The 25,517-nt window shown below is 45.6% G+C and overlaps 1 protein-coding gene across 5 annotated transcripts in view; it reads right to left on the bottom strand.

Moving 5' to 3' along the window:
• Itga6 (integrin alpha 6) overlaps positions 1-8,206 on the bottom strand; it is a 71,542-nt gene extending 63,336 nt beyond the window's left edge. For 2 of the 5 annotated variants that reach the window (XM_017315707.1, XM_011239309.2), the window contains exon 1: positions 7,772-8,206. In XM_017315707.1, the coding sequence (XP_017171196.1) occupies positions 7,772-7,953 (182 nt within the window). In that variant the 5' untranslated portion in view covers positions 7,954-8,206. The remainder of the gene's footprint in view (positions 1-7,771) is intronic. The other 3 variants (NM_008397.4, NM_001277970.1, XM_011239308.1) reach the window with 2 other exon arrangements.
• Positions 8,207-25,517: the final 17,311 nt, after the last annotated feature.

Genomic DNA, 25,517 nt, shown 5'->3' with positions numbered 1-25,517 from the left:
AGGCTTCACTTCAGCGAAAAGCATTAACAGAAGAGCCTCACACTCAAACCCACGTTCCACACATCTGCCTGTAAGTCACGTGACTGTGGCCCTCTAGTTCACTTTATATCATGAGTTAGAAGAACCCTAAAGACTGATCTTAATCTAACGACAGCATGTCCTGAAGAGAAAGGCAAAGTAGGTACTTGGCTAAGGGGTCTTAAATCGAGTAACATCCTACCCTCTAGGTCTGAAGTGCTTATCGTGTCCGTAGGCCACTCAGCACAGAGATAATTAAGACAATCCAAGTACCAATGAATAGGCTTGTCAACAAGGAGAAACCACCGTGACCTGGGTATCAGCAAGCAAAGCAAGCAGATTTAGTAAACAGGCAACTCCCGGTGCTTCGTTCAGCGTCTGCTCTCCACGTAGCTTGCTCGCCCAAGCACCCTTCTCAGATTACCGATGGACTGCTTTTCCTTTTACTCTCTTAGGCTCAAACATGTATTTCTCTAAAGCGCTTTTCTTATACTGTATCTGATGTGGGTTTGTTTGCTTTTTCTGAAGTTTCAGATTGCAGGACATGAAAATAGAGCCACCTGGTTGATAGATAAGCATGTGAACAGCCCTCCTGGGTCCCATCCCCTGCTCTGGCCCTCTGCACACACCTTTAGTGGTACGTCTCCTTACACCCTGAGTGCAGAACAGTTCTCTTTAATTAACTTCCTAGGTTAATTATCTTCCTAACTAGGCAGTTTCCTCAGCAGTCTTGCCATGTGTCAGTTAGGGATTTAAGGACATGGCCCGAGATTCAGACACGAGGACACAGGTGAGGGTGAGGTGGGGAGGGCCTGCTCCCATGAAAGCCGCTGTCCTAGGAACACATCAGCACAGGAACACCAGGTCGATTTATCTTCCCTTGCTGATGTAAACAGAAGACCCAGACAGCAGCAGATGAAACGCTGGCAACCCCATCCTGCGACTAGGCAGACAGGCACTAAGTAAGAACAGGTCCCAACTACCTGCGCCTCCATGGGTAACTAATTCACACTCAGCCTCTAAGTTCTAAGAGCTCGCTGCTCACAAATGCCAAACTCAGGTACACAAGCCTCAGAAAAGGCAGCTTCCTCACCTTCCCGTGCATCCTTCAACCCTGGGTTGACAACAATTAGACGCAATGTTTGCGCAAGTTCCTTCCTATCAAGCATTTGATAAACGTGAAGGACTCTGAAACATAAACCAGCTCTGGCAAGAAAGAGTATAAATGGCTCAGGACCCCCACCCCAAACAGGGAGGGGCTTTCACAATCAGAGGCTGGACAAATCCGGGCCATCAGACAGCTGTCAATTCTCACTAATGAGCCCCACCCCTGTTGCCCTCCAAGGGTGTTTCTCTGCAGTCAACCTGGCTGTGCTGGAGCCCTTCATGCCTCTCCACACATCTGCCTACTCAGCTCTGAGACCTCACAGAAATTTACTGACTGCTTCAAAGTTACAAGATAGCTCTTCTGAGAAAAAACAATCCATCTAGTGCATGGTAACTGCTGAACCCAAGGAAAGGGAAATGAACACACCAACACTAGCCAAATCAAAGCCCAAAGGATGCACACTCATCTCCCCGAGGTGTAGAATTAAGACCAACTCGTCAAACTCACCTTTCACAACCTGGGTTTCCAGGTTTATTTAACAAACACAAATGTGTTTCCTCTGGCCAGAACCAGCGTAAGGTGCTCATGTCTATCCTTGCCATTATAAGAAAGGTTAAAAATCCTACACAAAGCCATGGATAGCAAAGGAAATGATTCCGTCTAGCCTGGGCTCGGTTCTTCCCCAGCACCTCACAAACTACCTTCAAATACATGAGGGATGTGTCTCTAGTTCAAACCCAGAGCTCTGTGGGAGCAGACTCTGGGGTCACAGGTATGGAAATTGAGGCCACTGATATGGGACCACCTCAGGAGACTACGTTGTATGGAAGAGCCCCCAGGAGTTACCTTGATGATCAGACATTGAAAAACCACTAAGTTCCTTCCAAATGATCAAGTTATTTGATTCTAGGGGGTGTACCCAAACCGACAAGGAAGATACAGTGAGGACCCAGCTGGCCACATACACCATTCTCATAGCATACAGTCCTCCCATTCATCTCAGAGCCTGTCAGAGCAGTGTCAACCAACCCCAAGATGCCCATTCTCTGACTCTTGGGCCCCCCATAAGGATTAAGTAGGCAGTCAACAGTGTGTCTAAGAAGTTAAACATAACCAAGAATGAAGTGGGAACTTCTAGTTCTTTGAAAAGTCAGTTATGTCAAATGATGTTTTGCTGGGGTACACAGGTAAAAGGATGTTTTGCTAAAGCAAACACATGAAAGAATGTTTTCCTAAAGTAGACACAGGTGAAAGATGTTTAGACATAGCAAACACATGAAAGACGCTTGATGAAGGAGTATAAATATGACCCCACAGACAGTGGAAGATCAGCACTGAACTTTGGTTTGCTCCACCTCGGTATTCTTCGATAAAGACACACATGAATTGGTTCGCCTTACATAGCGTTTTTGAGCTCAACTTGTGATAACACCACCACTGAGAGAAACTCGCCCAAGCACTGCTCTCGAGGTTCCTGCGATAGCTTGTTGCCTCTGCGGCCTTGCCTTAGGTCGGTGGCTGAGCCTGGTGGTTTCTTCAGGATTGAACTACAGTTGCTGGTTTGTGCCTGGTGTTTGCTTACCTAGAGGACCGGTTGGCAGCTGCTGATTCGTATTTGGTGTTTGCTATGGGACTGAACTGAACTGCTGCCAAAGAAGGTTGGGCTCATCCCCAAAGAAGCACTGCTGAACAGGTCCACTTCTCCGATATCCTAGTAACTTTTCTCTTCCACTACCACTACCTCTGCTTATTTAAATTAGGTTGCAAAAAATGTATGTCTACACAAGACCACTTTGTTATCTTCACCATCAATTCCCAAGTACCCCCACATGCATTCCCATTGGTTCCCAGTTATTTTCGGGAGCTTGGTTCTGGTTCTGTCTCTGACTAGACTCATACAACCAGGCCACTTGGGAAATCCTGTGTAGCCACTGCAGCTCAGGGTAGCTTGTCTTTGGAGGTTAAGTTCTAAAGTCTGCCTTCAGGGCAAAAGGCAAGTGTAATTGAAAAAAAATCATTCTCTCTCTCTCTCTCTCTCCCTCTCTCTCTCTCTCTCTCTCTCTCTCACACACACACACACACACACACACACACACACGTCCCTTAGCTGGGACTTGGTCACTATATTCAAAAACCAAGAACTTCCATGTCTCTTTGCATCATTCCTGTAGCTTCCCTTTCCCTAGGGACTGCTGACCCAGACCCCACCCACCCTGAGCAAGAAATGGCAAAGCAGCGTACCCCCACCCACCCACACATTCAGCGAGAGCAGTTGATTTCAGAAGTTAAACTGAGTGTATGATTTGACCCCTTTGTATCTGGAGGGCGTAGCTAGGTGCTGTCTGCAAATAGGAGCCGTGGGTCCCTGCCCTCACAGAACCTATAACCCAGTTAGAGATTACATCACCCCCTGAAGATGAATAAAGCTTAAACCTCAGAACTGCCAGACATGTGCTGCCTGCATTCAAGGGATGAAGAAATTGCTCTAAGGTAGGCTAGTTCTTGGAATTGAAGGGTTATTTTTGTTTGTTTTTTGGTTTTTTTTTTTTAAAGATGAGCTGACTCAGCACAACTCAGTGTTTCATGCACACCTGGGAGCAAATAACCGTATTTTTGTTTTAGCTCCACTGTTGCTATTTAAAACACAGAATTCACTGCCATATTGGTACAGAAATATGTTAAATCCAGGTCCTTGGGGCCACGTACCATAGAATGCCAGTACTTCCAAACTGTAAAATCTTAAATGGTAGTGTATTGTTCCTAATATGTCTTCTAAGTCTCCTTTGACTACTGCGGTTTCTTCTCCCTACTCTTGGGACTCAAGGTGACACAGCAGTTCTTAGAAGATGGCCCCAAGCCACTCACTCTGTTGTAGGAATGAGATCAAGGAAGCAAATGCCTGGGTGCACATCCTCTGACCCCTGGCGAGAGGCCGTCAGGTCGCATCCTTTAGCTGTCAGAAGGAGCTTGACCCATAGCCAGTTGGGCTGAGGGTGACTAGGAAGAGAGTCCATGTACTGATACTTAAATAGATAGCCCTGACCTACATGGGAAGCAGTTCAATGAATCAACACACTGTAATACATTTCCAGAACTCAGCAGCTTGCCAATGCCTCCACATCTGAAGGTCGTTTCTGAGGTTTCCTCTTACAAAAAGAGCACAGGCGTGAGCCAGAAATACCACCTTCACAACCAGATCTTGATTAAGATTCTGCCTAAGTAGCTGGAAAGCTTCGGGTAAGACATTTCATGACCTTCAGCTCCTGTTTCTCCATCTACGAAGGGGTCGAATGGACTGCATGATCTCCAGCTACATCCGACAATTGAGTAAGTCCAACAGTCAACAAGCATCCAAGTGAGGAGAGAACAGTAGGCCTGGGATGCGCTCAGACAATATGGAGGAGACCGAACAAACAAACGAACAACCCAAAAGGAGAAAATGAAGACTAGGAGTGAAGCAGACTTCTCTCCATGAACGCAGCTCCTCCCAGGTGATCATACACAGATACATCCTTGCCCAGAAGAGAGCCAAGTGAGTGAGTCACAGGATAGATTCTATTCAGTCATCACTTTGTACCTTCCACGGCTAGAGATGACTGGGCCCCACCTACCAAGGAGAGGGAGGATTAAAGTGCTTATAACCCAACCTCAGTCACTCAGCTGTCTGCTTAATAACTGCTGGAGTCTTATGTAATTTATCTCCGGGAAACATAGATAAAGTTTAAAGTGCCTAATCCAATGTGACAGTCCCCAAATATCAGCAATATCCAGTGTGTTTTGGGGGCTCTCAGACACAGTATTACTCCCTATAAAATCTTAACTAAAGCTATTACTGAATATATAGATGGCATTATAGGAAGTTTAAAATCCAAAATAAATAATAGAAAGGAAGAAAGAAAAGAGAGACAAGGCCTTATGTTATGATATGTTATGATATGTTATGATACATTCTCTATAGCTGTGCATTTATCTTATACGCCCGCCCACCTATCTTCTGCCTCAAAGTCATAAGTTCAAGAAGTTTGCTTCTGCAATGAATCTAAGGCGGAGTAAAGTTTAGCTGCTTTGGTGTTCATAAGTCTGATTGAGAGTTCAGGATATTAATTTAAAACAAGAGCCTTCGGTTTTAATGTGAGGTGATCACAGACTCACCAAACACTTACCACACCTGTATGGCAGCTGGCATCTAACACTGTAGGCCTAGAGATTCTACTTTTAAATGCATCGCTATCAACAGCTTCCATTTAGCCAACAGGTGTCCATGCTGGGCAGACCGGGCAGACACTAAGCATTTTGCGTGTTCTTTTAATCTTCACAACAACCCAGAAACACCTACACTGTACAGGTGAAGAAACCACAGCTCGAAGCAAATGGTTATCAGTGCCAATGACCAAGAAACCTAAACTCAGCTGTCTATCCCCAGGTCCCTGAGATGTTGTCACTGAGTTTGGAAACTGGGCCCAGAGTCCCATCAGTCTCACTGGCTAGCACTGACACCCACCTTCTTCTCCGTAAAAGGAAGCCATGGGCATGATATGACTCTCCTCAGAGGATTGATGCTATTCTTGAACCTGGGAGAGTATATCACAAGATGAACCCACAGCCTCCTGGAATGCAGATTCTGCCTCTAGGTTCTAGGGTGTGGCCCAGTACCCCTTGCCATGGGTCTCTTCTCATCTGAGGGTCTGACCTGGTACTCCCATCTGTCGTCCTCTACAACAGTGGTTCTCAACCCTCCTAACACTACAACCCTTTAACACAGTTCTTCATGCTGTGGTCACCCCACACATACACCATGACTCCCCCCCCCACACACACACCATAAAATTATTTCATTGCTACTTCATAACTAATATTACTACTCTTATAAATCGTAATATAGATATCTGATATGCAACCGCTGTTAAGGGGTCACAACCTACAGTTTGAGAAACACTGCTCTATGGCTTTTTTTTTTTAAAGGCACCAGAACTTGTCTTGGGAGGACCTGTAGCAGCTGTAATAGCAGAGAAGCCCTGCGGTAGTGACAAGTTTTAGCAGGCCCAAGGCTGCTCACCTTAATGACAACAGTGATTCCTGGCTAAAGGCACAATTTGAAATCATTGTCCTCAGGACATTTCTTGCCCCAGTTTCCCCCCATTATAATGTCTGCTTGGACATGTCCATCCAGGAAGCCAATCTCTGTGGTCTGATACAGACAGAATGCTAAATAAAGGCAAAGAATGTTTTCCCTCTGTTGGCCCACAGTCACTTCTATACTAAGTTCAAATCCTCCATGGGTAAATGTATGTGTTTCTCGAATAGTGTTTGAGATTTGAAATGTCATCCTCTTGAGTTGACAAACAAACAAACAAACCCTCTCACTTCAGATTTACAGCTGACCAACAATTATTTTCGGGAGAATGCCACGCCTGCAGAGTCAGACCCCCTCCCTGCCCGGGACTATCCCACCCACAATAGACTTCTGCTTCACCTAGCAGGTGGTATCAGAAAAATCTGACCTTAAGATTTTGAAGTCCACAATATGCACAAACCCCAAAGTTGTTAAATATCCGAAAAGGGAGTTTTCTCCAGTTTAAAATAATTCTGGCCTCTCCTTTCCCCTTGGCTGCACTCTGTTCTCTCCGGTCTGCTGGTCCTGGAAGGACCTGGGTTCAACTCAAGACCTGGGCGGGGAGGAGGACCTTTTGTTGTGGGAATGAGCATGGATCAAGAATTTAACCCCACTGCGACTGGGCGACTAAGCTCCAGAAAATCTTCCCCAATCAAAGAACTGGGTCATGTGGGAGCCAACACTGTTTAAAAGGCAGAGCCAGTCGCTTTCTCCTGGAAGAAACACTTGGGAGGATGACTGTCACTTCCGAACCTTCTTTTCTAAGTCCCTCCTAGAAGGGGCACTTTGCTCTAACTCCTCCGTGAGGCCCACCCAGCACTGGGGCCGGAGGATCCTTGAGTGCTGCTGATCTATCAGGGAGCTGGGAGGGGGAGCTAGCACACCGACTCGAAGAAGCCTGTTTTCACAGCTGAGCTAGTCCTGAGGAACAGGTGCTTTTTAAGAAGCATGTTAAAGTATCTCCTGCAGGAGAGCCCACTCTGCAGGGAAAGTCATACGGGACAGCGAAAAGTGGCTTCCCAACTTCCACGCGGCGCGCGAACGAGGGAGGGGACCGGACGGTCGGAGAGTTGGAGAAAGGCCTGCATTTCCCTGGAAGACTTCCCGCAACCCTGTGTCCCATCACTGTCCCTAGTGCACACGTGAAGCTCAGCAAAGCGTGCCACCTGCCGGGGTCCCTGCAAACTAAGCCCGAAGTGGAGAACCGCGGAAAGCACTTCAGGGGAGGGGGAAAGTCAAGTATCCCGGGGCCGGGCCCGGGGTTTGTCCCTTCGGCTCTCCTCACTCCCGGGAGGCGCCGTGTGCAGGGCGCGGCGGGCCCGGATCTCTCAAGTCTTGGGCCGAAGAAGTGCGAGCGGGCAGGGCAGGGCAGGGCAGGGCAAGGTAGGGAAGGCCAGGGCAGAGCAGAGCCGAGCTGGGCTAGCCCACGGATAGGCTCTGGGCACGCGGGACGGGCGGCAGCAGGGCGCGCCCTCGTTCTCCCTGGCGCAGCGCGGCGCCCCGGTGGGGATGGGAAGAGTCGGGGAACTCACAGCCGCTTGTCCTCCGGCTGCAACTGCCAGTGCATGGCGAGCGAGAAGCCGAAGAGGCTCCCGGGATCCCCCGATTTCCGGATCACGTTGTCCTCGCGGGTGTCCAGGTTGAAGGCTGTACCCAGCCGGGCTAGAAGCCCCGCGGACAGGTAGAGCAGGCACAACTGGCCCGCGACCGCCATGGGCGCGCGCGGTGGGAGGGACCCGCGGAGCTGCTGCGGCCTCTGTGCGCGCGGGCTCGGGGCCGGGGCCGGGCTGCCTGGCGCGCCGCTGCGGCCACTTGGCCTCGGTCGCCCCTGCGCGCGGCCCCACCCCCGGCCGGCTCACGCTCACTGTGCGGCCGCTCCCCCACGCCCGCAGCTAGCTGCTGCTCAATGAGCCCGTTGTTCTCTGGAGACTCTCAAGCGTTTTATCGAGTGACCGGGACTCCGGCCCCGCCCCGCCCCGCCCCGCCCCTCCCGAGGCCCCGCCCGCCACACGCACCTTCCCTGCCGGCCCCGCCCCGCAGCGGCGCACCCGCCGCAGCCCTCCCACCTTCCCGCCACCTGCCCGGAAGCGTCCCGGAGCTTGGCAAGACTAGCCAGGCTTTTTTTCTACCTGTCACTGAACTGCGGGCCTCATAGGGCTGACTTGCAAAGACATCCGTTCTCCAAGGGTTCAAGACGCGCCTAAGTATGCCCAGCTCTTGGGGTTGGCTTGATGTTGCATACTCGCTGGCTCCCCAGGGACCCAAACGTCGAAAACGTTGCTGTGCTACTTAAAAACACACTGTTTCATTCAGGCCTAGGAAGCGGGCTTCTCTGTGCTGATGAGTTTTGGTTTTTTTTTTAAAAAAAAAAAAAAGAAAGAAAGAAAAGAAAAGAAAAGAAAAGAAAAGAAAAGAAAAGAAAAGAAAAAAGTCAACTCAGATTTTTGTGGGAAGATCTCTAGGTAGGGAACACTGAGTCCTTCTATCTTGGGCCCTGGAGTTTAGCTATTGTCCCCTTTTCTTACCCTAAGTTTCCTAGTCTAGTTAGAACTGCATAGATAGAGACAGCTAGAGGTCCGTGTGGGTGGCTTGAAGGCTTGAGTCTCGCGGGCATAGGGTGGGGCTTTCCAGCGAGGTGTTGGCTTTTGAGGCATGTTTATTTTAGGATAGAAAAACTTGCTTCAGGGACGCTCAGAACTTGGTTGAGAACAAACAATATACATTTTAGTGAACCATTTTTTATTATCCTCTGACATTTAGATTAGCATGTTTTCTCTTATGAATGTAGACAGTAAACCACAAAGGCAGGAGACTGTACCAACAACCCAATTATCAGTAGAAAATACTGTTTTATCCAGAAAAGTTGGTTGTTGCAGATGTTTCAAATTACAGTTGTTATTAGGTAGCTACTCTGCTAGATCTCGATGTATGTCAATAAAGAAGCAATTTATTACTATAGAAAAAAATGTTAACATTTTGACATATGTTAATATAATCGATTTTCTTCTTAAAAACATGTATGTTGTGCATAGGGTCTTGGTTTTCAGTAACTTACTGAACGGGCCTTGTTCTACCCTGTCTCCTATCGATGTAATTTAATATTTTAACCAAAAGCCACCTGAGGAGAAAAGAGTTTGTTTTATCTTACATTTCCAGATAATAGAACTCAGGACGGGAACCTGGAGCAGAGACCATGGATAAAAACTGCTTAGTGGTGTGCTCCCTCTAGTTGTGTTGAGCCAACTCTCTATACAAGTCAGGACCAACTGCCCAGAGCTGGGTAACAATCACAGTGGGCTGTACACTCCTGATGCTGGAAAGGGCCTTTCCATGGAACCTAACAGGCATGCATAGGAAATAGAAGCAGGGTGCAGTCCCAAGGGAGACCCAAAGCGTCCTTCTACATCTGTACCAAGAGAACAGCTGGAGCTACTCAGAGAAGCTATGTGAATATCACGTGTGGTCTTCACAGGTGGCAGCAGCTGCCAGAGTGAGTCCCCAGCAGATGTGCCACTTCCCAAACAACTAGTAATCTCACATCTTGCCCTGGGTGAGGTATAATGGATCTAAATGCACACGAGATCTTGAAGATCACACGGTTTGAACAAGCGCTTCTGAAGGACATTGAGAAACTGTTAGAAATGACTGTCTAGTGAGGTAGAAAATATCAGCAGTGTGATTTTTAGTGGGTGTCACTCACAACCGTTTTCTTCTTTCATGTATGGCAACCACTATCCCTGAAAGACAGGTCCAATTGATGATGGTTGGACATAAGGAACCTCAAGGTCATTGTTACCTTCTTGATTTCAATCCTCAAGTTGACATTTAAACATTTAATCGCAAGGTAGTTCTCAGCCAGGAGCCAGTGATGTAGCTGCCATGTTGCTGAAATACTTCTGAACTGGTTAAGAAAGCTGTGCTGAACAGCCAAACCCTGCGCATATGTCCCAGATCCATCAGATTCCACTCAAGTCCAAGCCCTGTACTGCAACTGCTCCCTCTGACCAGTCATGCTCAAGTCCTATTAGCCAATGGCCATTCTGAACATCCCTCCTCCTCCTAAGACTAATTCTAGGCTGTGGAGAACCCGTCATTCCCTTCCTTAGACATATTGGCAAATAATACATGAATGGTCATTGTTACCTTCTTGATTTCAATCCTCAAGTTGACATTTAAATTACAGTAAATTAAATTTAAATATTACAAATGCACAGTGCAAATCGAATGGTACTTGTAGAGATGAAATCTGGTCTGAAGAAGGCTGAGACGCTTGTTCTGGAATATGCCCGTACTGGGTAAGAAACTATCAGTTGTTGTGCCTGTCTGTCTTCCACCTGTTTCCTGCCTAGGAAGCCAAACATCCCTGGTGTTGAGTCAAACTCTCAGACTCCTAACAGAATCTCTTGGAAGATTGTCATTGCTTCCTATGGAAATCTGGCCTTGAACTCCATAGATAGTTGAAGATGACCTTGAACTCATTATCCTCTTGACTCCACCACCAAGTACTTCAGTTACAGGTGTGTGTCTGTGTCACTAATTCCCATTTTTTCTTTCTTGTCTGTCTGTCTGTCTGTCTGGTTGGTTTTGGTTTTGAAGATAGGGTTTCTCTATGTAACCCTGGCTGTCCTGGAACTCAGCCTGTAGACCAGGTCTATAGACCTCAAATTCAGAGGTCAAAATCCTGCCTCTCTGATCCCAGTAACCCCAAGTGCTGGGATTGAAGGCGTGTGCCACCACTACCTGGTTTATTCTCTGTTTTTTAGTCTGTTTGAGACTCAGTTATCATTTCCATTCCAAGACTGAGCTGCATATTTTACAGAAGCGTATTATAACGTGGAGGTTAAAAGGTTGGTCTGTACCCACTGAGGCTATTGCAGTCTCTGGGGCCGATGATGAAAGGAACTGAGACCCTTAAAAATTATGAGATAAACACAGAGGGAGGGAAGCCCACAGTTTTCCTGGGAAAATGATGAGACAGAAAGATCTGCCACTGGTTGCTAATTGATGTAGGGGTGCCCAGCCCACCGTGGATGCTACCAACCCCAGGCAGGTTGTCCTGTGGTATATATAGAGCTGACTGAGAGAAGAGGCAGAGATAGAAAGAGATAAATAGGTGTATGGATGGAGAGAGTGGTGTAAGAATTCAAACCTGGTGATACAAGCTTACTGACCACCCAAGTCAGAGTCTGTGTATGTGTACGTGCATGCATGTGTCTGTGTACACGCCTATAGAAAACATACACATTGCAAGAAGAGGCTTTGTAAATTTAGTTACCTGGGAAAACTACTGTATTTAAATGAAGACTTAGGAAGATTCCCATGAGTTGGAGGCCAACCTGGGCTACCTAGCATAAACCTGTCTCAACCTCTCCTTTTCTCTAAAAAGGCTTAGAAAACAAAAGGAAATCTGAGAGTCTAATTATACTATCTCAGAAGAAACTTTCACATCCCGGAAATCTTCACTGCAAAGGCAGTGAGAGCTATGAGCAGAGATGTTCACTCGAACGAAGATTTTGGAGTTCTTAGTTTTATTGGTGTCTTAGTTTTACCCGTATACTTGACAAATAAAAATGTTATTTATTTAATATCTCACCATTAGTAGGGGAATTTTCAAGTATTTTTAAAGTACTGGTCACCCAAAGAGAAGGACAAAGAAGTTGTGCCATATCCAATATAGTTTCTGTTTCCTGGGAACTGGAATCACTCTGCTATTAGAGAATATCCTATATGCTGCTTTTCTGCAGCATAGAAATTCTTCCACGTCAGTGAAACATTTTAACCCAGGCTTACATTTCCTGGGAACCCTTCAAAGAGAGGTCGTGTGTCAGAGGTTAGCCCGGTCTGCGGGACCTTGTCCTTGCCTCACATCCTGCCTCTGCCTTATAACCATGGGGCTGTTTCATTTTCTCAACTGTGCAGTGGGAATGACCTGCCTCCCCAGGACCTCGCTGTAGAAGGGATTAACCGAGTTGATAAAGCATAATATGTCCATAATGTCGCACTAGAGCCACCCTCCACTCAGGCTCAGGCTTGCCCATGAGCTTTCAGGAGCTAGGCATCCTGACCCCTGTTATAGTCTTATGAATGAAAAGTGGACATTGAATGGTTTCAAATGAGGCTATTCTCAATGATAGGAAGTTTTCTCTTCCATATCAAATTGTAATATTTTTAAGTTGTTTTATTTGTTATTTCCTATGTTAAGTCATTTATTTGTTAAGTTGTTTATTTATTTATCAGTTGTTATACATTGTATCTTCCTGGGACAAATGTTTCTTTGGTTGAGGTCAGAAAAATCCCACTGCCAGCTGTCTCTTATTTTAACACCCAGATCTATTTTAAAGTAAATTGCTCTTGAATGTTTCTAATTCATTTACAATGAGGTCATTAAAATGGGGTAGACTGCAGAGTATTTCATGGTGCCATTTTAGGGTGAGAGTCTTTTTTTTTTTTTTCCTCCAGAGAAATTTTCTAAGCCAGGGAGCTACATTTGCCAGCCAGAAAAAAAATTATAAAGCTTAAACAAATCACGTTCAATGGAACAGCAAGTTCCCAACTCTGAGATGAGATCTCTGCCATGGCAAACTTGGTTCTCCAGCCCAGACACTCATTATTAGAAAAAAACACGAAGCCCTAGGTATTCCTTGTCTTGCACAGTACAATCTTGAAAAAGCTAAGAATGAGTTATTTTGGAATTAACTCATTGAAGGGAAAAACTATCGGCTGTGTTAGTCAGCCTCTTGTCTCCGTGACACAACGAGCAAACAGCCTGAGGAAGGGTTTATCTTGGTTTATGGTGTAGAGGCTTCAGTCCATTGGAGACATTGTTTCTGGGCTCTGAGGAAGCAGAGCATTGAGATGCAAGGATGTGGGAAGCAGAGCTTTTGGACTTCGTGACTACCCAGAAGTTGGACAGAGAAGGATCCAGAGCAAGTAGCCCCAGGGACAAGTCCCCATTGACCCACTTCTTCTGAGTAGGTCCCACCCCCACAGGATTCCATCACCTCCAAGTAACTCCATCAAATTATGAATCCCTCCGTGGGCATAGCCTCACCCACTGCCCACCTCGGGCCCTGGAACAAATGACCTCTCTAGCTGTCACGTCTCTTTCCTTTTTTCTTCTGTTTTAAAATTTATTTTTATTTTATGTGCATTGGTGTTTTGCCTGCGGGTATGTCTGTGTGAGGGTGTCAGAAGCTGGAGTTACAGACAGGGGTGAGCTGTTGTGTGGGTGCTGGGAATTGAACCTGGGTCCTCCAGGAGAGCAACCTTTGTGCTAACCACTGAGCCATCTCTCCAGCCCCAGTTTCTTTTGAGAAAATGTTGGACTTCATTTTATACTTCCTTATGTGTATGTGTGTGCACTGCATGTGTGGAGATGTCTGTGGGGTCTACAAGAGAGTTCCAGATCTCTGAGGAACTGGAGTTACAGGTGTGCCACCTGATGTAGGTGCTGAAACCCAAACCCCAGTCTTCTATAAGAACAGGAAGAGCTCTTAACCTTTGCCCTGTTGCTCCAGCCCCCTAAGACTCAGGATTCTAATCTGTAAAATGTTCAGAATGCTCACCTCAGCAGATTATGAGAGAATTAAATGAGATTATATATTATGGGAGATGTGTAGTCCAGTCCATGTACTCCTAAATACTCGCTTAATAAAGCAGAGACAGTGAGAATGAAGAAGGAGCAGAAAGCACTTTAACAAAGGAAGTAAGAGACTTCGGGCTGCAGGCATTAAACACAGAGACTATAGCAATGAGATCACTTAGAGCGGCACTTACTGACGCTATATGGACAGGAGGAACCGTTGTCTGTGGCTGGAGTTTGCAAACAGCCTCTGTCAAATCACAGTTTCTCAGTGTCTGAGGTTGAGTTTCAACGAGCTTGTGTTTCTCTCTGATGCTGAACAGTTTCCGTCTTGCCAGCCTTTGGTGAAGCAACAAGGTACACTGAACTTGGCACCACAGCCGCAGAAGAACAAACAGCTCAGGGGAGCCGCCGGCTAGGAGGCCTGGTGGGAGAGAGAGGCGAGAGCAGAAGGACTTTTCCAAACACCTCCTGAATCTTTCTCTTTTTACAGTTTGGTCAGGGGAAGACTTTGTGCGATGACACATTGTTCACTGCCAATGGGAAAACTCATCACTATTACCTTGGGCGATTTATGTTCATAACGCATATTGTTGCGAATTTTGAAGAAGCTTATGCTATTAAAAGGACATCCTATTGGGCAGAGAAATCAGACTTTATACCTTAATGTTTCCTCAAAATCTTTGCATCTAAAGCTGGGTGTAACGACACAGGCCTCAAGCCCTAGGGCTCATGAGGGGGAGACAGAGGAACAGAGTTCGAGGCTGCCTTCAGTAGATAGTGTGAGTCTACTTGGGCTCTAAGAGACCCTGTCTCAAAAATAGAAATTAAAAAAAAAAAAATCTGGAAGGCAAGCCTCTTGAGTGACTTGAAGGCAAGTGCTCGTGAGTGACTGAGCACTGGCTGGGCATTAATGGCTCTCTGCTGCAGGCAGCTTAATGGAACATTCAGAGGCAGCTCAGTGGGCTCTGCAGAGTGGACTACATGGAACAAGTAACAAAGAGGAAAGAATGTGCAGAGCCGGGCCACTGGCTAGCTAGGCATGTCCCTGCAACAATGGCATTGCTGTCCCGGACCACATGACCAAAAGCAAGGGGCCAAATGTTTCTATATTAGATGATGCGTTTCTGGGCATTCCCTGGTGACAAAGGAGAGAACTTGGCTCACTGATGACCATATCACATTTTCGTTTCAAAAAAATCTGTAGAAGTCAGGGCATAGCGGAGCATGTCTGTAATCCTAGCTCTTAGAAGGTGAGAGCAGGGAGATGGGGAATTCAAGGTCATCCTTGGCTATGTAACAAGGCAGCCCAAGCTACATGAGATGGTCTCAGAAGAGAAACAAGGAAGCCAAAAAAAAAAAAAAAAAAAAAAAAAAAGCAATCTATAGAAACCCTGACTCTGGTACATCTGCTCAAGGCAAAAGCCATTGTTGTCAGCCTATGCCTACAGACATTGAAACCGGAATGTTTGTAAAGAGAAGCTGCCGGTATCTGACCAAATTAAGAGCCAGGATTTCCTGACTTCTGATGTCATCATTCAGACCACTCCCTCAGGACCCTCTTCAGCCTTGGCAGGCAAACCGTCCACTGAGACCCCATTTCCTGCTTCCAAACAAGAAATTGTACTGGCTCCCCAAGTGTGATCTTGATCCAGTGTGTTTTCTGACAGGAAAAAAGAAAAAGCCACCAGTCACATGTGAGACTGGGGTGTTTATATATAAACACACGCTCCTCTGTCTATCTTCCTTCTCAGAGCAGGATAGAAACATAGGAAGCCCCCACAGGATGTGTGCCGTCCTAGAACCAGAGGGAACTCTTTCAGCCTGGGACAGTCCTAGGAAAGAGAGCCTCCAGCCCACTGTTCTAGAACTTTCTTAACCACTGGATGAGTGACTCATCTGTTGAAGTGGGGGTAAAGTACTGGAGACAAGGACAGTTACCTCTCTGAGTCTGAAGGGCTTTTAGAAATCTCCATACTTACTCTGTAAGTGACCAGAATGCCATGTATGTCTTTGAGTTTCTGAAAGGGGCTGGGACAAGCGAAGGATAGCTCTAGTAGGTTATAAACAATTTCTATCAGGGTTTGTTTTGTTTAGTTTTTTTGAGACAGGATCTCTCTGTGTAACCCAGGTTGCCCTCAATCTTATGATCTTCCTAAACCTTCCCAGTGCTGGGATTACTGGAATGTAGGCTTGCTGTCACCATACCCAGGCTCCATCTATATTTTTTTAAGTAATTAAAATTCAGGAAAAAGTGTTATGTATTACTTTATAAATATATTCCAAAATTCAAGTAGCTTATATTTACTGTACACACACACATACACACACACACGTTTGTATGTATGTTCTTGTGTTCTTGTGTGTGTGTGTATTCCAGTTATTTTTCACCTAGGATAAAAATTCTAAGAGAGAGCTGGGGGTTTGGGGTTGTGAAATGCCATTGATCCCAGCACTCAAGAGGCAAAAACTCTATGAGTTCAAGGCCAGCCTGGTCTACAGAGTGAGTTCCAGGACAGCCAAGACTACACAGAGAAACCCTGTCTCAAATAACAAAGCAAAATAAAACTTCAAAGAGAAGTAGTGTGGCCATAGAAATAAGATGGTGGACCAAGAGGAAAGAGTAACAGGGGTATGCAATGTGTTAGTCCCAGAGTTGAAGCCAGACTCAGTTTTCTTGGTGATTTACTCAAGGCTGATAGTAACAATTCCAAGCAAGTGTTATCTATTACAAAGCTGTGTGGTTACCCTGAGTCATGTATTTGCCTTAATGGATCTTGAAAATGTTACTAAATATTATTAGGTACTTAGTGTTTATCAGGATTAAAAGCCAAGATGTTGGGAGAGGGGCCTCAACCGAGCCAAATTTAGAGCTTTTGTTCTCAGAGAAACTTAAACCAAGCCTGGCAAGAAATATAGACTCTTTTGAATAAGAAACATGCCTTTTCCCCTGGGGCTATGTAAAGGATTCTTAAGAATTTCCTTCTATCTTTTTCCCATTAATGGGTAAGAGATTTGAAAAGTACTGAATTCTTTTTCTCAGGCCACAAGAAGAGATCTACAGCAATCTGGTTGGACATAGATGATATATATTTATTCTGAGTTTCCACCTCTCATCTCTAATCTGAACTGGCCTTGGTGGAATAAACATGGAGGGGATTTTCTTTTTCTTTTTTCATTCTTTCTCTCTCTCTCTCTCTCTCTCTCTCTCTCTCTTTTTATTTTTATTTTTTTGCCCTTGTTTTTTTGTTTGTTTGTTTGTTTGTTTGTTTTTCAAGACAGCATTTCACTATGTAGCTCTGGCTGCCATGGACTCACTGTGTACATCAGGTTTGCCTAATATGCATAGAGATCAGCCAGCCTCTGCCTCTGCCTCTGCCTCTGCCTCTGCCTCTGCCTCTGCCTCTGCCTCTGCCTCTGCCTCTGCCTCTGCCTCTGCCTCTGCCTCTGCCTCTGCCTCTGCCTCTGCCTCTGCCTCTGCCTCTGCCTCTCTGCCTCTGCCTCTGCCTCTGCCTCTGCCTCTCTGCCTCTGCCTCTCTCTGCCTCTGCTTCTCTCTGCCTCTGCCTCTCTCTGCCTCTGCCTCTGCCTCTGCCTCTGCCTCTGCCTCTGCCTCTGCCTCTGCCTCTGCCTCTGCCTCTGCCTCTGCCTCTGCCTCTCTGCCTCTGCCTCTGCCTCTCTCTGCCTCTGCCTCTCTCTGCCTCTGCCTCTGCCTCTCTCTGCCTCTGCCTCTGCCTCTGCCTCTGCCTCTGCCTCTGCCTCTGCCTCTGCCTCTGCCTCTGCCTCTCTGCCTCTGCCTCTCTCTGCCTCTGCCTCTCTCTGCCTCTGCCTCTGCCTCTCTCTGCCTCTCTGCCTCTGCCTCTCTGCCTCTGCCTCTCTGCCTCTGCCTCTCTGCCTCTGCCTCTGCCTCTGCCTCTGCCTCTGCCTCTGCCTCTGCCTCTGCCTCTGCCTCTGCCTCTGCCTCTGCCTCTCTCTGCCTCTCTGCCTCTGCCTCTCTGCCTCTGCCTCTCTGCCTCTGCCTCTCTGCCTCTGCCTCTCTGCCTCTGCCTCTGCCTCTGCCTCTGCCTCTGCCTCTGCCTCTGCCTCTGCCTCTGCCTCTGCCTCTGCCTCTGCCTCTGCCTCTGCCTCTGCCTCTGCCTCTGCCTCTGCCTCTGCCTCTGCCTCTGCCTCTGCCTCCTGAGTACTGGGATTAAATGCTTGTGCCATTATGCCCGATTTGTGGAGAAGATTTTCAAGGCTACAATGTAAATAGCTTTAAAACTTACTTCTGGGACTCCTGGAACACTGGGCTTTAAAACTTACTCGGAACACTGGTTCTTAAAAACTCCAAACTAACATCTAAAGGGTCCACTTCCCATGGTTGAGTGAATGTGAACAGTGCAGAATGGGAGAGACCCCCTGAGCACAGCCTACCAGATGTTCATGCCAGGATCTTGACAATGGTGCTATCTTGGACCCCACAAGTGTGCCTAGCTACCAGCTAAATACCACTGAGTAACCACGGAAGACACTAAAAGGAACAGAAGAATCACCCAGCCAAACCCTATCTGAGTCTCAGACCCATAGAATTATAGGAACTAATAAAATAATTGTTGTTTTAAGTCACCAATTTCCAAGGCAGTTTGTGATGAAGCAGTGGGTCTCCAAATCAGAAGTAGTTCAGTGCTCCCATAAGGAGGACCTCTCTGTGGGACAGTATCAGCCTCTACTGCATTGGCCACTTCCTCTGCTATTTTCACAGAGGGATTAAGTCCATAGCACTAGGCTATAGTAGACTGAGCTATTGAATGATGCTCTCTAAGAAATGACATCATTTATCCTCGAAAAAAAAAATGACTAGAAAGAGTTTGGCGATGGTGATTTTATGGCTGTGTGGCCAATGGATCCGAAGCCTGTGCTGATGGGGTAGGCTTTGCTCAGTTTCCCTCAGTCTCTAGCTTAGGGCTGGGTGAGAGAGCAGGAGACAAGTGCTCCTCACTGTGTGGTTGGTAATGGCTTCCACAGACCCACACGGTGCTACCTAACCCACTTCATTTTTAAAATCATTTCTTGCCCTTGCTGTATCCAAGTCAAACGCATCCATGATCACACGCTGTGGAGATGGCTCGGCCAGTACAGCACTTTCTGCACAAGCATGAAGACCTGTGTTTGAATTCCCAGCACTCACATAAATAGGTATTGTAGCACATATCTGCGATCCTAGTAACAAAGCAGGCTACAGACCGATGAATCCCTGGAATCTGTTACCCAGGCAGCCCAACTCAAGGTCCAGTGAAAAAGCGTGTCTCAGCAAGTAAGATGGACAAACCAGGCATGGTAGCATACACCTCTAATCCCAGGGTTTATGGAGCAAAGACAAATGGATCTGTGTGAGTTTAAAGCCAGCCTGGTCTACATGGCGACTTCCAGGGCAGCCAGGCCAATGAAAACACTGAACATCAAACTCTGTTCTCCATATGCATTCATGCACATGTGTGCCCACACAAACACATATATGCAACACATGCACACACACACACACACACACACACCATGCTATGATTACAAAGTACGGAGCTGCCATTGTAAACTTAGTGGTAAACAAGAAGGCAGATCTCCAAATATCATCTCAGCACAGAAACCAAAGCTGCCAGCATGAGGCAGCCATCCCGGAAACGTCAGTGATGCTCACAGAAGCCTCCCTCTTCATTAAATGAACTGTGTGCTTTCCACTCTCCAGCTCTCGCTTCAGTCCATGAAAGGCTTCGCTGCCTTCTGTGCCTTGAGCAGATGAGCTTATCGAAATGAACTGTAAATCTAATCAGTTTGGCACTGGGGTTTCGTGGGCGCCATGGAGACAATGGCTGGAGTTGTGTTCAGCTTCACTGACTCCAACTGATTCCCCGTTTGGTTCATTTGTGCAGAACAGTTGGAGATGCAAAGCCCAGCCCATTCATTTCCAGAGAGCAGCTCTACCAGAGGAATGAGCTGTTGGCTCCCCGAGAGGTTCACTGTCCACGCTCCAATTTCGTCATTTTATTTATGATAAAGCAACTCTTTATGTTACTCAATTTCCTTTTATTTCCCCAATATTCTGTATTTCTAAGGAGACTCTGGCAGTTGTTTTTGAAATTTGAATCCTAAGGAGACAGGAACAGAGAACTTGTCCAAATCCTGATAGCCCCTACAACAGTGATTGAAATGTGATCCTGGATTGCATATTCATGAAGTGATGAGCTGCTTGTTTTTAATGTAATGCCCCAGATTACCTCTGAAAGTGGGACTTCCTTTCAGTTCCATGTCTTACTTACGTGCATCTACGAAAGCAGCCAGCTTAGAATGTGAATTTTCACTCTCCAGACTGGAAAGTTGAAGAGGCTGCAGCGCTGGAGTCCCCCTCATTTCCAGTCTCTTGAATTGCACATGCTTAGCTTCCAAATGGAAAAATGAGTGGCTATTCACCACAGCTCCATCAGGAATGCCAGTTTCCCATCACTCCCCGGTACTGGGCAGCATTTTCTGGGCCTGGGCATCTCGTCTTTATACACTAGCTGAAGCCGCAAGTGGAAGTGGGTGGAGCTGATGTTCGCCTCGTCCTTTTTTGTTCACAAGAGGGAAAGCACATGTTCTTGAAATAAGCAAATGTGAAAACATTTCTCGCTAATCAAAATGTTTACTGCTAGTTCTGAGTGGCTGACTGTAGAGCCAGTGATGGATCCTTCTGCTACGAATCCTCCGTGAGAAGAATATATTTACTGTGGCAGAGCCAGGGAGCAGAACTTTTGCAGCCAAGCCCAAGATGACCACTAGACACCCCACATTTCATTGTTGAGCAGGCTGTTGACAGTTCATAAACTTGAATCCAAGAGTTCATGTTCTATTCTTCCTGGCACAGACTTTCCCACCAATCAAGTCAACTGACAGCTTCAAGTCACTGTATCTAAAAGTAATGGTAGTGTGTGCACAAAGAGTGAAATCATTACAAGATGCAAAACGTTTGCTTTGTAAAATATTTCATATTTATTTAGGGATGTTTTAACTGGAATAAACTAAATTAAGTCTCTACTACTTTGGAGGACAACAAAAACCATGCAATTGCTCTCAATTTGATCCTAGGCAGTTGAAAATATTCATATCAGGAAAGTCACACACACACACAAAAATATATATGTGTGTGTGTGTGTGTGAAGTTGACAGAAATTATCAATGTAATTCTGTAGAACCTTGGCATAATCGCCATATGTTTCTTTTCATAATAAAATTAGAGCCAAATAGAATGGCAGGAAGTGACACAGAGAGATAGGGAGATGGCTTGGTGACAAAGCGTTTGACCCACAAGCATGGAGATCTGACTTCTGGTCCCCAGAATGCACATAAGAACTTGGGCGTGGCACCGTGCGGCTGTAGTCTTAGTGGTAGGGAGTCAGAGACAGGAGGATCCCTGGAGATGACTGGTCAGCTATTGCCAATTTGGATGGCCCCAGGTTCAGTGAGAGACCAGGTTTCAGAACTTAAGGTGGGCAATGAGAAGGATGCCTGCCATTGATTTCTACACACACACACACACACACACACACACACACACACATGCACGCATGCGCACGCGCACACACACACACACACAGGAATATACATGTCTGTTGCATGCATGCAAGTGCACACATTTGAATGCACAGTTATTAGCACACATACAGAAAGTAGCACAAGAGAGCAGATGTGTTGGTGAATTATTTTTCAAACCCAGCATCCAGGAGGCTGCTGGGAGAGCAGAAGTGAGACTTTGAGCCTGGACTTTATAATAAAACCCCCTTTTTTTCCGTTATGGTATAAGAAATATGCACTTTCTCAACAAAGAATACTTTACTATCAAATTCACGGAATCAACTATAATGATAAACACTAACATTTATACAGTATTTTCTGCACAACAGATACTGTTCAAAACACTTTACATTGTAAATTAGTGGATTTTTAAAAATCTCCACAGTATCCTATACTATATAGTATATGCACACTGTTATATATAACAGTAATATATAACATATATAGTATATATGTGAACATATATGTATATATAACATATATAATAGTATATACACATAACAATACATACATACATACATACATACATACATACATACATACATATAATGGTCTCATCTAATACATTAGAGAAGTGACAAGCATCAGGGGTTAAAAAAGTCCCCATGGTTCAGAAGCACTGCAGAGTACACACAGCTAAAGTGTAACGTGAAGGAAATTGAGTGGCTAGATCTTTAGTTTTCGACTATTGCTGGTGAAGAGAGACTTAGTGGCAGCCTTGTCTCCAGCAGGAAGGAGGAAGCAGGAAGAAGAAACTTATACCAAAGTCTGAGTTTGTTTCAGGAGAAACTTGAAGTGTACCATGTCTCTCAGCTCTCCCATATCCACCTCTGTAAAGAAACTTAGACTTTGGCATATCATGCTATACATAAAATCGATACATGTAACTATTCATCTACCAGAGTTGTTGTACTTAATCGGTTTTTTGTTTGTTTGTTTGTTTATTCATTTTTTTTAAAGATGGCAAAGGAACTGTATGATACTCGTGGCTTAAAGTTTTTGATTTAGAAATTCTAAAGGTCAGAGAAACTTGATGCTACTTGATGTAGAGAAACAGAGCTGACATAAAGCTCAATGCTGTATGTGTTGTCTTGAGAAAACTAAGGCCCATAAAGAATGAGTGACAGAATCAGAACCAAACAGTCTATCTCCTTCATCTCAGCAAACATCTCCCACAGGAAACCCAGTTAGGACAGAAAGTAGCATACTTACCTCTCAACAGCCACCCCATCCTCAAGACCCCGTGGGGTCCTGCAGCAGACCACCATCACGGACCTATCCGCCCAGAGACCAGGAAGCTGCAGAGCAAATGCTTTGGTGCAGGTGAAGCAGCTCACGGCCAGCATTTAGGCCTCCTCACTCACACTGCATTCTCTGCTTTCACAGGGCACAGTGATGGCGCTCCGTGCCAGGCAATGTACCATACTTCCCGACCCAGGAATTCAAATGAAAAGAAACATAAAAATCAGCCTTGTAGACAAAGGCTCTACCTGGTTTGTATTCTGGTTCCTCCTAACATCCATCAACTCAAATGAACTTATCCTCATGTGCCTTGAATCTTATCTATGGCTGGTGTGAGTGTGAATCCAGTTTAATTTCTTTTTTACAAGTGAACAAAATTACTTTAAAGGAAAACGGTGCTGCTTTGTAAGGTCTGAGTCACATACTCCTTATTAAACAAAGAAACTTGAACAATAGAAGTATATGAAACAGAAAGTGACATTTTCTACCATGTCCAACACCACGCCCTTGAGATAAGCATTGTTAACTGTTAGGCTTACATCCTCCTTTTTGTGCATGTCAGAAGATATTTATAAATATTTGGCTTTCCAACTTTGACTGATGTCAAAAAGCTGCCTGCTAGAAATCATAAGTCAAGCTTCTTCGATGTATCAAATCCCACTTCGGGGAACCTGAATCTACAGACCATAAGTACAGGATGAAGATGAACTGGTTAGGCTTCCGAAGCTTAGCTCAGCCATGCAGACAGCACAAGTCTGATCACTTAAAAGCAGGATTCTAGTTCTTAGTGATGTTACTAATACAAGCTACGGAATGTTCTTCCAGTTCCGGCCAGTCTGCTGAGTTTCAGAACAGCCTCAAGCACAGGGAAGCCCTGTGTGTGTGTGTGTGTGTGTGTGTGTGTGTGTGTGTGTGTGTGTGTGTGTGTGTATTCAGTACTCATTATTATCTTATTTAACACTCACAAATTGATTTTGTACAACCTTTCTGGTGGCCTATACTCTGGTGATTTCTTTTGGTTAGAACTGTAATTATGGCTAAGGTGATGTTTTCTTGCTACTTAGGGAGGTGGCTAGAACTTACTGTGATTTAAAAAACAACAACAAACAATCTCTCTAGTCTCTTTATGACTAAGAGAGAGAAGTTCCCACCCAGATACCTGAGGGTTGTGCCTCCACATGCCACAGCTGAGGCCATGTATCCTCAGGTGCTATTTACCTGCAGGGCTCCACAGGCTGCTCAAGGATACTTGGGAAAGACCAGAAGCTTCCCATGGTACGCATTTGCCCCATTGGGGGCCTGTAATTAGAAGAGGTAACACCAAAAGGCTTGGTTCCCCCTCATCTCTGATTATCAGCTTCCATTTGGAGCCCTGTAGTTGAATAGGGACTGGGGGAGTGAGGTGCAGAGAGCCTGCATTTAGCCCGGGTCCCAGATGTTGCTCTCCTCAATGTGGCCTGAAACACCAAGAAGTTTGATCCAGCCATCCTCACAAAAACAGGCAAAGTCAAATGGATGGTTAGCAAATCAATGGCTGGGTGGTTTCGGTTATCATCCAATACACCATCTTGGGCACAACAATGACCCCTGACCTGAATCGCATCACTATTTCACTTCATCCTGGAGTGCTGTGTCTGCTTCAGTGGATTCACCTGCAGAATAGGGTCAACAGCGCTTGTCCCTCACAGAAGGACCAGTGCCAATGATTGGTGCTGAACTACAGATCAAATGCTTGTTTGGAACAACTACAAAAGGTCCCCCCAGTTTCTGCTACTATATTTAAACAAGAAATCAACAAACAATTACTACTTCAAACAAGGTAGAGTGTCATTTCTCAAACTGAGATGGATACATTTGGAATGAAAGCACGTAAACCTGGGCTTTTCCTCTGGATAGTGATCTAAGAAAAGAAATCCAAGAACGTTCTAGGCCACCGGGATGACCAGCTTGCAACCATATGCTGCCTGGAGCTCATTATCCACATTTGGGTTTCAAAAGGAAATTGTGTTAAACCGTTGAAGCCACGTTGTACACAGTGTTGTATACAGGACATGCTAAACTGACCGGACAGCTAACAGCAGATCAGTGGATAAAAACAGAAATATAGGCATTGACAACCAGGAAGAGAGCAGTGACGGTCCATCATAACCAAGATCAAAAGAATCAAGTCAGCAACCGAAGTGCGAAGCAGACACAGCTTCCTATTGTTCAGCCCCACACAAGCCATTTAGGTTTGAGAGAACCCCATCATCTGCCACAGTTAACATGGTGCTCATTTGAATTTAAGGATCCTAAAACTATGAATATTTAAAATGGTTTTATATCTGAGGGTCAAAAGACCAAGAGGTATGTAACTAGTTTTATGTTTATATTTAAGTAAGGTTATCCATAAAATAATTTAAACTGTTATGTGGGCTAATCCAGATTTTTTGTTTTCATTAAAAGCATTCTATAAATTGATGAAATCTTAGAAACACTAAAGGCCCTAGATGGAGATTTAGTCTTATTTAATAAGTGCTATGTTAAACACTTAAGAGAACTTTCTGACCAAGTAGCCTGGCTAGGGGCACAACTCGGCAAACTTTGAAAAATATTTACTTTTATTATTCTATTTGTGTGTGCTTGTCTTTGTGGCATGTGTGCGCGCGCGCGCGCATGTGTGTGTGTGTGTGTGTGTGTGTGTGTGTGTATTCTGCATGTGTGTGGACATATGAGTTTGAGTATAATTGTATGTGCCCGCATGTGGTAACCCGAGGCTGATGCCAGGAATCCTCTTGCATACTCTCCCAGCTTATTCTTTGAGGCAAAGTCTCCCAAGCCCACACTCCTCATATGGACGTGGATAGTGTAGGCAGCTTGTTCTGGGGACTTACTG

This window comes from Mus musculus, chromosome 2 (assembly GCF_000001635.26).
Source record: "Mus musculus strain C57BL/6J chromosome 2, GRCm38.p6 C57BL/6J".
In the NCBI taxonomy this organism is placed as follows: Eukaryota; Metazoa; Chordata; class Mammalia; order Rodentia; family Muridae; genus Mus; species Mus musculus.
This window is presented reverse-complemented; position numbering and strand designations above follow the sequence as displayed.